The sequence below is a fragment of the Stegostoma tigrinum genome, chromosome 20 (assembly GCF_030684315.1).
Source record: "Stegostoma tigrinum isolate sSteTig4 chromosome 20, sSteTig4.hap1, whole genome shotgun sequence".
NCBI classification, from domain to species: domain Eukaryota; kingdom Metazoa; phylum Chordata; class Chondrichthyes; order Orectolobiformes; family Stegostomatidae; genus Stegostoma; species Stegostoma tigrinum.
In genome coordinates this window covers 37142211-37155807 of record NC_081373.1, presented here as the reverse complement: position 1 = coordinate 37155807, position 13597 = coordinate 37142211, and the positions used below count along the sequence as shown (strand labels likewise).

Sequence of the window (13597 nt, the reverse complement as noted above, 5' to 3'; positions counted from 1 at the left end):
TTGAGTCAATCTAATTGGTTAAAAACTATCCTCTGTGATGGTGTGGATCACAAGGCAGAGGCTGAAATGGTTTAACCATTTCTAGCTAAAAGTGGTATTAAACACATCAACCTTGTCTTCTGCATGCCCATTCTGGGCTACAGAATCACTAAAGGTGGAGATGCTCATTGAGTCTGCTCTTCTGGTTAGCTTTTCGATTGTCCCCCATGAGCTAGGCCCAAAGCAGACTCAGGGGAGGTGGCAGAGACAAGTTTGGGCCCAGCAGCAATGGTGGTGTCTGCACTGGTGAGGTCGAATGAGGACTCTTTGCAGTGAGGGTGTCAGCGGAGGGGAAATGGCATTGAAGAGTGATGATTTTTGTTCTTGCAGCATAGTAAAGGAGATGCGTGCCTGGCCACCAGGCCTATAGCCCACGGCACAGCATTTAACAAGAAGGAATGTAAAATTGAACACATTTTCCTGATTTCTTTATTTTTCAGCTTTTATATTCCGTGTTTGGTATATTTTTTCTGTACTTTAAGAAGGTACCAGAGAGTAGAGACACTACACAAAACCTTTCACTGAATTATGTCATCAAATATGTGACAATAAATAATTCAAATCAAATTAAATCATTGGATCTGCTTTGAATCTACAGCAATTTAGTACATTGAGAACAGCTTCCACCTTGTGTGATGTGACCAGTGTGAATGAGTCTTCCCTCACACCCCATCCCCGCAATTAAAAAAAAACAGAATCCCCCTCGTCCTTACGTACCACCCCACCAACCTCCGGATCTAACGCATCATCCTCCGACACTTCTGCCATCTGCAATCTGACCCCACCACCAAGGACAGTTTTCCCTCCCCACCCTTGTCTGCTTTCAGGAGGGACCACTCTCTCCGTGACTCCCTTGTCTGCTCCACACTCCCTCCAACCCCACCACACCCAGCACTTTTCCCTGCAATGGCTTCCACTTGTCAGACGTCCTTCTACCTGCGAACAGTCTACTCCAATCAACTTTTGAAAGTTTTTGTTTCACACCACTAAAATATGCGCACAAAATAAACTATCTTTTATTATTTACAGAAAATAATGCGAAAATGGAAAAATAATTAAAACATATACATCAAACATATAAAAACTGAATAAAAATCAACCACTTAACTGATTAACTCAATAAAGACTATTCCTCTTCAATAATTTACTTGAAGAAAAAAAATATTGTCTGGAGCTGACCAAGTATAGGGCTCTCCGGAACAAAAATACAACTCCTTATTTAAAAAAAAACTACAGTTTTTTAATCAAAATTAACCTTTTGGAATGTTAAAACAAAACTTCTAAAACACATATTGACTTTTTAAATTGCTGACTTAGGAATTTAAAAAACTCAGCCGTTCACTATAGACCCCTTAAAACGAATGTTTAAAAAGAAGTCTGTTTGAAAAAAGAATGTTATTTTTGTTTGTTTTTTGGGGTTTTTTGAATGTTAATAAAACAAAATGGAAATAAATTTCATATTAGTAAACTCTTATGACTATACTAAACTATAAAACTGTAAAAAAAGTTATATTAAATCTTTAACTATGCCAGCAATCCAAAGAGCAGCTGCTAAATCCATGCTGCTCCTCACCCAAGTCGGCCTGCATTTGAGCCATATCTTTCGAAACCTATCCTATCCATGTACCTGTCCAAATGTCTTTTAAATGTTGCGATTGTACTTGCCTCTCCCACTTCCTCTGGCAGCTCATTTCACATATGTACCATCCTCTGTGAGAAAATGTTGCCCCTCAGGTCCCTTTTAAATCATTTGCCTTTTGCCTTAAACAGATGCCGTCTAAGTTTGGGACTCCCCTAAAAGACCTTGGCTATTCACCTTATCTACAACCTTCATCATTTTCTCAACCTCTATAAAAGTCACCCCTCAGCCTGCCACACTACAAGGAAGCCCCAGCCTATCCTTTTAACTCAAGCCAGTCTCAACAATATAGAATCCTACAACGTGGATGTAGGCCATTCAGCCCATCAAATCCACACTAACCCTCTGAACAGCTTCCCACCCACACCCACCCTCTTGTCCAATTCTATTCTTGTATTTCCCATGGCTAGTCCACCTTAGCAGGACACTGGGCAATTTAGCATAGCCAATGCACCTAATCTGCACATCTTCGACTGTGGAAGGAAACTGGAGTACCCAGAGGATACCCAGAGACACAGGGAGAATGTGGAAACTCCACACACACAATCACGCAAGGCTGGGATCAAACCAGAGTCCCTGGCACGTGAGGCAGCAGCGCTAACCACTGTACCGCCCAGACTTATAAACTTTTTTTTGCATCCTTTCCAGTTTAATAACATCCTTCCTACAGCAGGGTGACCAGAATTGCATTGTAAAAGAGGAGTCAGTATACCAGGGATACCAGACAGTATTATATGCAGTCAATCGATAAAATGATAGGAATTTTTAGTTTTTATTATATAAACAAAGTCCTGAATTTCTTAACTACAAATAGTCAATCTAAGAACAATAAAATATAACGTAATAGAGTTGTAAACAAACACAGAATGCTGGAGAATATCGGCAGCCCTGGCAGCATCAGTGGAGAGAGAAACAGAGTTGGCATTTTGAGTCTGATTTGACTCTTCTTCACAATGGTTATTTAAAGTTGGGTTACATATCCAGCTAAGCCACTAAATTGAAAAAATAAGAAATTCTGAAATAAAATTACATTTGTTCGAAATATTGTGGAACTCAAAAGCTCCTTCTTGCAGCATGCAATTAGACGAGCATTTGACAATTTCATTCCCAGGGTTAAAGGCAAATTTCGAGCAACATTACATTTTGATCATTCAGGGATTTGACTGCCAGTCCAAGAAAATAAAAGGCTGTGTCTCATGGACAGAGGGATACATTACAAATGTTTGTGCCTTTTACGCCAGCAGCAGTTTTTCATAATTTGTATCTTTGAATTTGGAGAAATGCGTCTGGTTGAGGCTGGAAGGAAATTAATTGTTGTGCTTGATGGTATAGCTGTGTAGTATCCCTTTGAAGTAGAGGTTTAGCAATTAGACATTTGAGGTCCTTTGCAATTGAGCAGCAGCATATGGGAAAATTCTTTGATAGTCTAATGATAAAAGTGTGGGAAAAAGCAAGTGCTGTCTTTATTAATTACTTTGGTATTTAGCCTATTTTAGCGACTGTACCTCATATCACACATTCCAATTATAATGTTATTTGTTACAGAGTAACTATGCAACATTTAAAAATGCTTGTTATCCTACTATACCAATATTACTCCCTGCAACTCTTTTGGAAAAATTTGCATTTCTAATGGAAGTTTCCTGACATTGATTTTAAATGACATTAAATGAGTGGCAGGTTCCACTTCCCAAACAATTCTCTTTCAAATGTTGATTTATTTTAAAAATTGACTTCTGTCACCGCCAAGGACTAAGCTGATGTAAGCTTTACAATCAGTCATTCCAAGCAAAAGACAAAATAAGGGGTGAATAACTAACTTACTGGAGCTGTTCAAATGTACTGTGCAACAATTATAGTGCCACACAACAGATTGGAGAATTATACCTCATGGAATTAAACAGTCAGTGGTATTGCGGATATAAAATTGGCTGGATAGTATGGAACAGACCGTAAGAGACACGGATGTATTTCAGGCTGGGGGAATAAGGTGATGATGCAGGTCACAGGAGAGGGAGTCAGCAACAAGCACACAATGCCTAGCTGCGTTCCCAATGCTGACTCCTCCAGTCAAGCACTATAGCTTTAAATAAGGCACCTCTCTGGCACTGATTTGCTGTTTATACTGCCTGCATGGTGAGTCCAGCACCCGTTTAAAAATAAGGGTAGGTCGTTTAGAACAGAGTTGTGGAGAAAATTCTTCACCCAGAGTGGTGGATATATGGAATGCTCTGCCCCAGAAGGCAGTGGAGGCCAAGTCTCTGGATACTTTCAAGAAAGAGATAGAGAGAGGTCTTAAAGATAGTGGAATCAAGGGTTGTGGGGATAAGGCAGGAACAGGATACTGATTGTGGATGGTCAGCCATGATCATAATGAATGGTGGTGCTGGCTCAAAGGGCCGAATGGCCTACTCCTGCACCTATTGTCTATTGTCATTGAGTTAATATCAGTGACAGTGAGACAGGCCTGCATTTGTAATTGCAGAAATACATGCAGACATAATTTTCAAATACCTGGACTCTTTTTTTTCTATTCATTTTTGTGGGATTTGGGTGTTACTGGCTGGCCAGCATTTCTTGCCCATCCCTGGTTGCCCATGAGAAGGTGGTGGTGAGCTGCCTTCTTGAACTGCTGCAGTCCTCCTGCTGTGGGTTGACCCACAATGCTATTAGGGAGGGAATTCCAGGATTTGATCGAGCAACATTGAAGGAATGGCGATATTTTTCCAAGTCAGGATGGTGAGTGACTTGGAGGGGAACTTTGAAGTGGTGGTATTCCCATATATCTGCTGCCCTTGTCCTTCTAGATGGAAGTGGTTGTGGGTTTGGAAGGTGCTGTCTGAGGATCTTGTAGATAGTACACGCTGCCGCTACTGAGCGTTGGTGGTGGAGGGAGTAGATGATAGTGGATGTAGTACCAATCAAGCGGGCTGCTTTGTCCTGAATGGGGTCAAGCTTCTTGAGTGTTGTTGGGGCTGCACTCATCCAGGCAAGTGGGGTGTATTCCATCACACTCCTGACCTGTGCCTTGTAGATGGTGGACAGGCTTTGAGGAGTCAGGAGATGAGTTACTCACCGCAGTATTCCCAGATTCTGGCCTGCTCTTGTAGCCACTGTGTTAATGAGGTGAGTCCAGTTGAGTTTCTGGTCAATGGTAACCCTCCAGGATATTGATAGCGGGGGATTCAGTGACGATAACATCAATGAATATCAAGGGGCAGTGGTTAGATTGTCTCTTATTGGTGATGGTCATAGCCTGGCATTTGTGTGGCGTGAATATTGCTTGCCACTTGTCAACCCAAGTCTGGATATTGTCCAAATCTTGTTGCATTTGAACACGGACTGCTTCAGTATCTGAAGAGTCATGAATGGTGCTGAACATTGTGCAATCATTGGTGAACATTTCCACTTCTGACCTTATGATGGAGGGAAAGTCATTCTGGAAGCAGCTGAAGATGGTTGGGCCTAGGACACTACCCTGAGGAACTCCTGCAGAGATGTGCTGGAGCCGAGATGATTGACCTCCCACAACCACGAACATTTTCCTATGTGTCAGGTATGACTCCAACCACTGGAGTTTTTACCCCTGATACCCATTGATTCCAGTTTTGCTAGGGCTCCTGGATGTCACGGGCTGTCACTCTCACTTCACCTCTGGAATTCAGCTCTGTTGTCCATGCTTGAGCCAAGACTGTAATGAGGTCAGGAGCTGAGTGGCCCTGGCGGAACCCAAACTGGACGTCACTGAGCAGGCTATTTCTGAGCAGGTGCTGCTTGATAGCGCTGTTGATGACACCTTCCATCACTTGACTGATCATCAAGAGGAGACTGATGGGGCAGTAATTGGCCGGGTTGGATTTGTCCTGAATTTTATGTACAGGACATACTTAGGCAATTTTCCACATTGTTGGGTAGATACCAGTGTTATAACTGTACTGGAACAGCTTGGCCGGGGGTGGGGGGGGGGCCGGCAAGTTCTGGAACACAAGCCTTCTGTACTATTGCCAGAATGTTGTCATGGTCGGTAGCCTTTGCAGTATCCATTGTCTTCAACTGTTTCTTGATATCTTGTGGAATGAATTGAATTGGCTGAAGACTGGTGTCTATAATGCTGGGGACCACTGGAGGAGGCCAAGATGGATGATCCACTTGGAACTTCTGGCTGAAGATTGTTGCAAATGCTTCAACCTTATCTTTCGCACTGAAGTGTTGGGCTCTTACATCATTGAGGATGGGGATATTTGTGGAGCCTCCTCCTCTAGTGAGTTGTTTAATTGTCCACCACCATTCACAACTGAATGTGGCAGGGCTGCAGAGCTTAGATCTAATTGTTGATTGTGGGATCACTTGGCCCTGTCTATCACTTGCTGCTTTTGCTGTCTGGCATGCAAGTAATCCTGTTTAGTGACTTCACCAGGTTGATACCTCACCTTCAGGGCTGCCTGGTGCTGCTCATGGCATGCCCTCCTGCACTCTTCATTGAACCAGGGTTGATCCCCTGGCTTGCTGGTAATGGTTGAGTGGGGGATATGCCGGGAAATGACATTACAGATTGTGCTGGAGTACAGTTCTGCTGCTGTTGATGGCCCACAGCACCTCATGGATGCCCAGGCTCCAATTGCAAGATCTGTGCAAAGCTTGTCCCATTTAGCATGATGATAGTGCCACACAACATGATGGAGGTTGTTCTCAATGTGAAGGCAAGACTTTGTCTCCACAAGGACTGTGTGATGGTCACTCTAAGCAATACTGTCACAGGCAGATGCAACTGCAGCTGGCAGATTGGTGAGGATAAGGTCAAGTATGTTTTTCCCTCTTGTTGGTTCCCTCATCACTTGCCATAGACCCAGTCTAGCAGCTATGTCCTTTCGGACCCAACCAGCTCCATCAGTAGTACTACTGCCTAGCCACTCTTGATGTTGGACATTGAAATCCCCCACCCCAGAGTACATTTTGTGCACTTGCCATCCTCAGTGCTTCCTCTAAGTGATGTTCAACATTGAGGAGCACTGATTCATCAGCAGAGGGAGGAGGGTGTGTGGCAATCAGGAGATTTCCTTGCCCATGTTTAACTCAAAGCCATAAGACTTCATGAGGTCCGGCGTCAATGTTGAGGACTCCTAGAGCAATACCCACCCAATTGAATACAACCTTGACACGCCCTCTGCTGGGTCATGTCCTGCCAGTGGGACAGGACATATCCAGGGATGGTGATGGTGCATTCTAGGACATTGTTTGCAAGGTATGATTCTGAGAGCGTTACTATGTCAGGCTATTGCTTGAATTGTTTGTGAGACAGCTCTCCCAATTTTGGCACTAAACCCCAGATGTAAGTGAGGAGGACTTTGCAAGGTCGACAGGGCTGTTTCTGCCGTTGTCTTTTCCGGTGCCTAGATCGATACCAGGTGATCTATCCAGTTCCATTTCTTCAAGTCTTTGTAGCAATTGGTACAACTGAGTGGCTTGCTGGTTGATTTCAGAAGGCAATTGAGAGTCAAGCACATTGCTGTGGGTCTGGGGTCACATGTAGGCCAGACCAGCTGAGGGTGGCAGGTTTCCTCCCCTGAAGGACATTCGTGACTCATATGGGTTTTTCTGACAATCGACAATGATTTCATGATGATCAGTAGACTCATAATTACAGACGTTTTTTTTTGAATTCCAAATTCACCACCTGCCTAGTGGGATTCAAACCCGTGTCCCCAGAACATCAGCTGGGTTAATAGTCAAGTGATACTACCACTAGGCAGCGCCTACTCCATCTTGTCTTTGTGCATATTATTGAATGGTGATGGAGAACAGACTAGGGAAGTACAGTGGCTCAGTGCTTAGCACTGCTGCCTCACAGTACCAGGGACCCAGGTTTGATTCTAACCTTGGGGGACTGTGTGGAGTTTGCACATTCTCCCCATCTCTGCATGGGTTTCCTTCAGGTGGTTTGGTTTCCTCCCATGATCCAAAAGACGTGCAAGTCAGGTGGATTGGCCCTGCTAAATCGCCTGGTGATGGCCAGGGATGTGTAGGTAAGATGTGTTAGCCATGGGAAATAGTGTGTGGGGGGTGGGTCCATGTGTGTTGCCCTTTGGAGGGTCAGTGTAGACTTGTTGGGCCAAATGGTCTTTTTCCACACTGTAGGGACTCTACTCTCACACTTTGATTCCAGCACAAATCATTTCTAGATAAGACTCATTTGAGGGAAAAATCTATAAACATATGTATGTTATTACCTTCGGCAAAAGCTATTATATCATCGAACCTGATCTATTCTATTTAGTGATTGCATTCTTGAAGCTGCATTAGTTATTAAACTTGCTTTGATGAAATGGTGTTGGTCTTGTCTAATTCACTTGTCCAATCATTATTTTTTGTAAATTCCTGCTACCACAGAAGCATGTGACTGAATTTTGTCAATTCTGGTATAGTACAGAACAGACAATACTATAATTGGTAAAACTATTTTTTTTTAGAATGACTGCAATAGTTACTAAAATGGCTGGCAACACATTGTGGGACTTGGGTAAAGTTGACTCCAGACTTATCTGAAACTCAACCAAATACCAAATCAAAATATGAACAATCACATCCACTTTAGAAATGAATTTAAGGTTGAGCAAAATGTTCCTTGGTAAATATTCAGGTTTCTAAAAGTAACATTTTGCCAGAGTTTCACATAGACATCTTATTGTTTAAGGATGGCCCAAAACCAACAAACAACGGATTAGCAAAGAAATCATCTCCATATTTCATAAAAGACGAAAGGGAAGATTAGATCTTAATTTGTGCCAGTTCAAAGTGAGTAGCCCTATTACCTTGCTATTGTATCTTGATGGCTGTTTTACTAAATCAGAACAAGTGGGCCTCAGAAATTTTAACCTTATAGTCAGTTGAGCAAAAATGGTTCAGGAACTGCAGCTCATTTATCCCTGAAATATTGATGGAGACCAAACCTAACCAAGCCTTCTGTCATTAGCTAGAAATTGGTTGCAAGTCATCAGTACTTTAACCATTCAAACTTCCAAGTGAGGGCTCTTGTGGTGTTGTGGTAATGTCCCTGACTCTGATCCAGGAGGCCTTGTTTAAGTCCCACCTGCTCCAGAGTTGTGTCATAACATCTTGGAGCCAGTTGATTAGAAAATAGCTTCAAGTTTCCAAGTTTACCTGAGAACCAATTGCCTGGATATTTGACTACAAATAACCCGCTGGAAAACCTTTGCAAAAATCTCAATGACTTTAAATGTCAAATTTAGCATGGAAAACTTCAGATCAACCACATGACAACCAGAGAATACAATATACAGATAGTTTAAGTGTAATCTTAAAGAAGTTAATCAAATGGTGAAGAAAACAGACTTTCACTGAATCCTTACAGTGCGGAAGCAGGCCACTCAGCCCATTCAGTCCACGCTGACCCTCCAAAGAGCATCCCATCCACTAAACTAAATATGACAGGTAATTTAGCATAGCCAATCCACCTAAACTGCATTTCTTTGGATTGTGGGGGAAACCCCATGCAGACACAGGGAGAATGTACAAACTCCACACCGACAGTCACCCGAGGCTGGGGTCAAACTCAGGTCCCTGGCGCTGTGAGGTATCAACGCTAACCACTGAGCTACTCATGCCACCACTCACTAGCATAATTAATTTATTGACCAAAGGCAGCAAAATTGCCCTGTCCCCTTTAAAGTTCTACCTCTATGGTCTGTGTAACCACTGGTTGTTGTATCTAACAGGGCCCTGGGCAGCTTGATTCTCTTTTTTTTAGAAACATTGGTCAATTTTACATGTTACATTAATCTATAACAGATTTTTAAAGTCTCTTGCATAATGTTTAGATTAACCCACGCTCATTAGAATAAGAAGGCCCTCACTTTCTCTTCACAGTGTACACTCCCCATTGTCAAAGACCCTGCTCTAACTCTCCCTCCACAAACACCACTTTGAATTCCCAGAGATTCTCCATTTATTGATGATGTACCAGCCGATGCTTTGCACTGAAAACATTCCTTGGTAAATCCTCTGGTTTTTAAAAATAAAATTTAGCCAATCTTCCATCTGAAAGTGCCCATCCAGTTTATTCCCAGTTTCTTTGGTTGCAAATTGTGTGTCTGGTACTCGAGTATTAACCATTTTTTCAGAGTCAACTTTGCAACTGTAAGTTCCAAACAAGAAGTGTATTCCTCAATTGTTCCCAATACAATCTCTCGATATCCCGAAAAAAGTTACATTAGCTAAGTTAGTGATCTTCTTTCCAACAGATTTGGTTACACTTGTGTGATTAGTGGGCAAAAATTCACTTATGTTACACATTAGAGATATATGGATACACTATGGTTTTGCTGCTGATTAATAAGTTGCAGTGTTAAATGGAGAAAATTAGATCAAGGACTAATTACATTACTTGAAGCTTAAATTATTATACATTTGGGCATTGAGTTTTTAAATTTTCAAACTTTCATGCACATAAATGTCTGAAAGAAAACTAATCAGGTATAGGATAAGTTGAAAGTTATGGTTAAAGAAATGTACTGAAACACATTCATTTATTTGAAAAAAATGTACAACCGTGTATGAATACCTTGGAGAATTAAACCTTGAACTGTGAAAGCTGAGTCAAAATGATTTATTGGAGTACAAACTTTATTTCACATCTGGTTACCTGTTATTAGAGATTATTGCCTTGATGTTTCCTTTTGCAATATTAACACGCAGATGCTTGACCATTTTGCTATTTTGTGGTTGACATTGACTCATTCAGTAATCAATGGTCAACGTTTGTATTAAAATGCCTGACACAGGAAAATCATAGAAATGCAGGAAGCATTTGTTTTCTGAAACCCCATGTCATGTCTAGACGTATATTTCATAATTAGCCATTCTCCTTTCATAATGTCAGTTGTTGCTACGCAACGCACTGTGGCATAGAGTGAATTATTGGTAAGATCATGTGACTGTCCAAAATGAACTGCAATCCTTTGGGATATAATGTGAAGGTTTTTTTAAGCAAATCAAAAGATCATTTGTGTGGAACCAATTCTCATAAAATTCTCGGTCAAAAAATATATATTATTGTGCAGTTAAATGCTACTGCAATCCTCAGGTAGTTGAAATGGACACAATGATTTATTGCAGCAAATCTCACTCTTAACATCATCTAAAATAATCTTTATATTTAACTTGCCGATAAAACTCATTTACCAGCAGTATTTGCAAGGTTAAGAAATCGATACGTACCAGCCTACGAATTTCCCTTTCACAGTCTCTCTTTATCCTGGAGATTTCCTCTTGGTGCAGATGGTACACACTTCTTATCTCTGCAGCCTTCAGCTTGTCAGCATGGACAGCCTGACTTAGTGCTTCCTCCACTTGTTTTTTAGCCCCCTTTAAATCAGAGATTTCTTGTTGCAGTTTGATTTTCTCAACCTCAAATACCTTCTTGGCCTCTTCTTTAGCTTCATTGTAAAGCATCGTTTTAACTTTGTCAGCAGCTCCATCACGCAAGGCGTTAACAAGTGCCTGAAGTCTCTGGTTCTCGTTGTCCTTTAGTTTGATGATTCGGAGAAGCTCCCCTTCATGCTGCCGTAACAGACTCTCTCGCACAGTCTGCAGTTCTTTCATTTTTTCTTCGTGCAGCTTGGTTTTGAGTTCAGTTACTACCACGGTGTGTTTATGCTGCTCCTGCTCTCTGATCAGCTTTCCTTCTTGATTTTTTTCTCGTTCCAACTTGGCAACCTGAACAACATAGCACAATGAAACCCATGTGTATTTTTAGATTGAAGCCGTGTATCTTCAAACACAAAACTACGTAACTGCATGTTTTTTATTGGAAGAATAATCTGTGATATCGCTATTTGCTTGCAGGATCCATTAGGTATAAAAAGAAATTAAGAGAAACCAAATACAATTCAGGGAATCTGTCAAAAACATGGTCACGATTTCACAATGCATGTCATAATGGACACAACGTCTTTCAATTTTGGAAACAAAGTGTTGATTTATGTAAAAAACAACATTTTACATTGAAAAATAACATTGATATTCCTGGAATTTTGAGTGTTTCCAAGATGTAGGATGAGCAATGAGACTATTTGTCTATTGAAAATTTTCTAATGAAACTGTTGGAATTGACCCATTTTAAAAAAATCTCTAAGAAAGTAAAGCATTTTCTTATTTTTCCCATCTTTCTTAATATCATGACATTTGCTAGGCTGCCAGGTAACAAAGTAATACAATTCAAACTTTATTGGATGCATTTAAGAAATAGAAGGTCAGTTCTTGCTAAAATGGAGCACTTCACAGAATAAACATTTAATTAGATATTAATCTGCACACTTTAACTTCAAAACAACTGCATTATAGCAGCCTGGAAGTGCAAAATGATAATGGCATGTGGAGGAGAATGGGCTACCTAGAACTTCAGGTCATAGGAAGACTATCTGATGCAGAACAGCATAAAATGTCCAGCAAATTCTGAAGATTTGCAACTCAAAGCTTATCTTGTAATTCCCTGAATTTGTTGGTCTAAACATATTTGGTTAGCACATTATGATGATTTTTTTTCCCAGCTAAATGGAACACATTTATTTAAACCCCAGGAATTTTAATGTTTCTCACAGTATTTGGTGATTTTAATCTTTTGGCCTCCTTTCTGATCTTATATATTTTGGTTAACCTTTTTAAATGTTTTCTTAATTTTTTTTATAGAACAATCAATTAATGTCATTACGTTGGACACGCATCATTACACACACCTACCGGAATGTGAAATTGCTGTCTTCCCTGATGCTTGTAAATTTTATATTCCACAATTGGGGGTAATTTTAGTCTGAGAAATCAGTGAGATTTGTTCGTAATTTATATGTAACCTGTTGTTTACCGGCAGTTGAAGTCAATGGTCCCAATCATTTACCCAGGTTTCAGCTGCTCTGTTATTAGCTCTGGCTTCCGGCTAATATCAGTGCAAAAAAAATCTACTGATTTAAATAAGCCACCAGTTGATCAGTAATTATACAGCAAATTACATTGTTCATCAGACTGAAATGTCTAATTTGGCAGAAGTGGTTAGGCAACAGTATTTGATTCCATTCAATCTAAAATCTCATATAAAAAATGTCATACTTTAAATGAATGGGTTAGAATGCTTGATTATATGTGTGTATTTAAGGAAAAACTAAATAGGTCCATGAAAGCAAAACAAATAGAAATAGATGCTAGGATGGGAAGATGAAGCAAGACAGGTAGATGCTAAAATGGAGCATATACAGCAGTGAAGTAAGAGTGACTGTTCTTGACATCAAGGTAGCATTTGATTCAGTTTGGCATTCCATTGAAATTTACGGGAATCACTGGTACAACTGTTGGAGAGAAAATGGGTTGGACCCATACTTAGAACATAGGATTTTTTTATTCACTCATGGGTCTTTGGTGTCACTGGCTGGTCAGCTCTTATTGCCCATCCCTAGCTGCCCTTGAGCAGTTGCTATGGGTCTGGAGACTTATGTAGGGCAGACTGCTTGATGATAGAAGATTTTTTTCACCTGAAGGACATTAGTGAGCTAGATAGGTTTTTCTTGACAATCAACAATGGTTTCACAGTCATCAGTAGACTCTTAATTCCAGATTTTTAAAAATGAATTCAAATCCAGCACCTCCTGTGGCAGGATTTGAACTTGGGTCCCCAAAACATCAGCTGGAGTTTTTGGATTCATAGTTCAGTGATAATACCAATTGGCCATCGCCACCCCATAAGATGGCTACAGATAGTGGCAACCAATCATTTCAGTCCCCAGGCAATGCTACAAAGTTCTTCATGGTGTTGTTCAAGTGCAACCATTTTTAACTGCTTTTCCAATGACCTATCCTCCACCATAAGATCTGTTGTGGGGTGTTTGCTGTTGATTTAATTGTGCTCAGTACCAA

At 40.8% G+C, this 13597-nt stretch overlaps 1 protein-coding gene across 11 annotated transcripts in view; it reads right to left on the bottom strand.

The window, feature by feature from the left end:
• The window catches only part of jakmip3 (Janus kinase and microtubule interacting protein 3), a 351944-nt gene that overhangs the window by 232832 nt on the left and 105515 nt on the right, over positions 1-13597 (bottom strand). For all 11 annotated transcript variants that reach the window (XM_048551237.2, XM_048551238.2, XM_048551240.2 and 8 more), the window contains exon 3: positions 10913-11410. In XM_048551237.2, coding sequence (XP_048407194.1) covers positions 10913-11410 — 498 coding nt within the window. The remainder of the gene's footprint in view (positions 1-10912; positions 11411-13597) is intronic.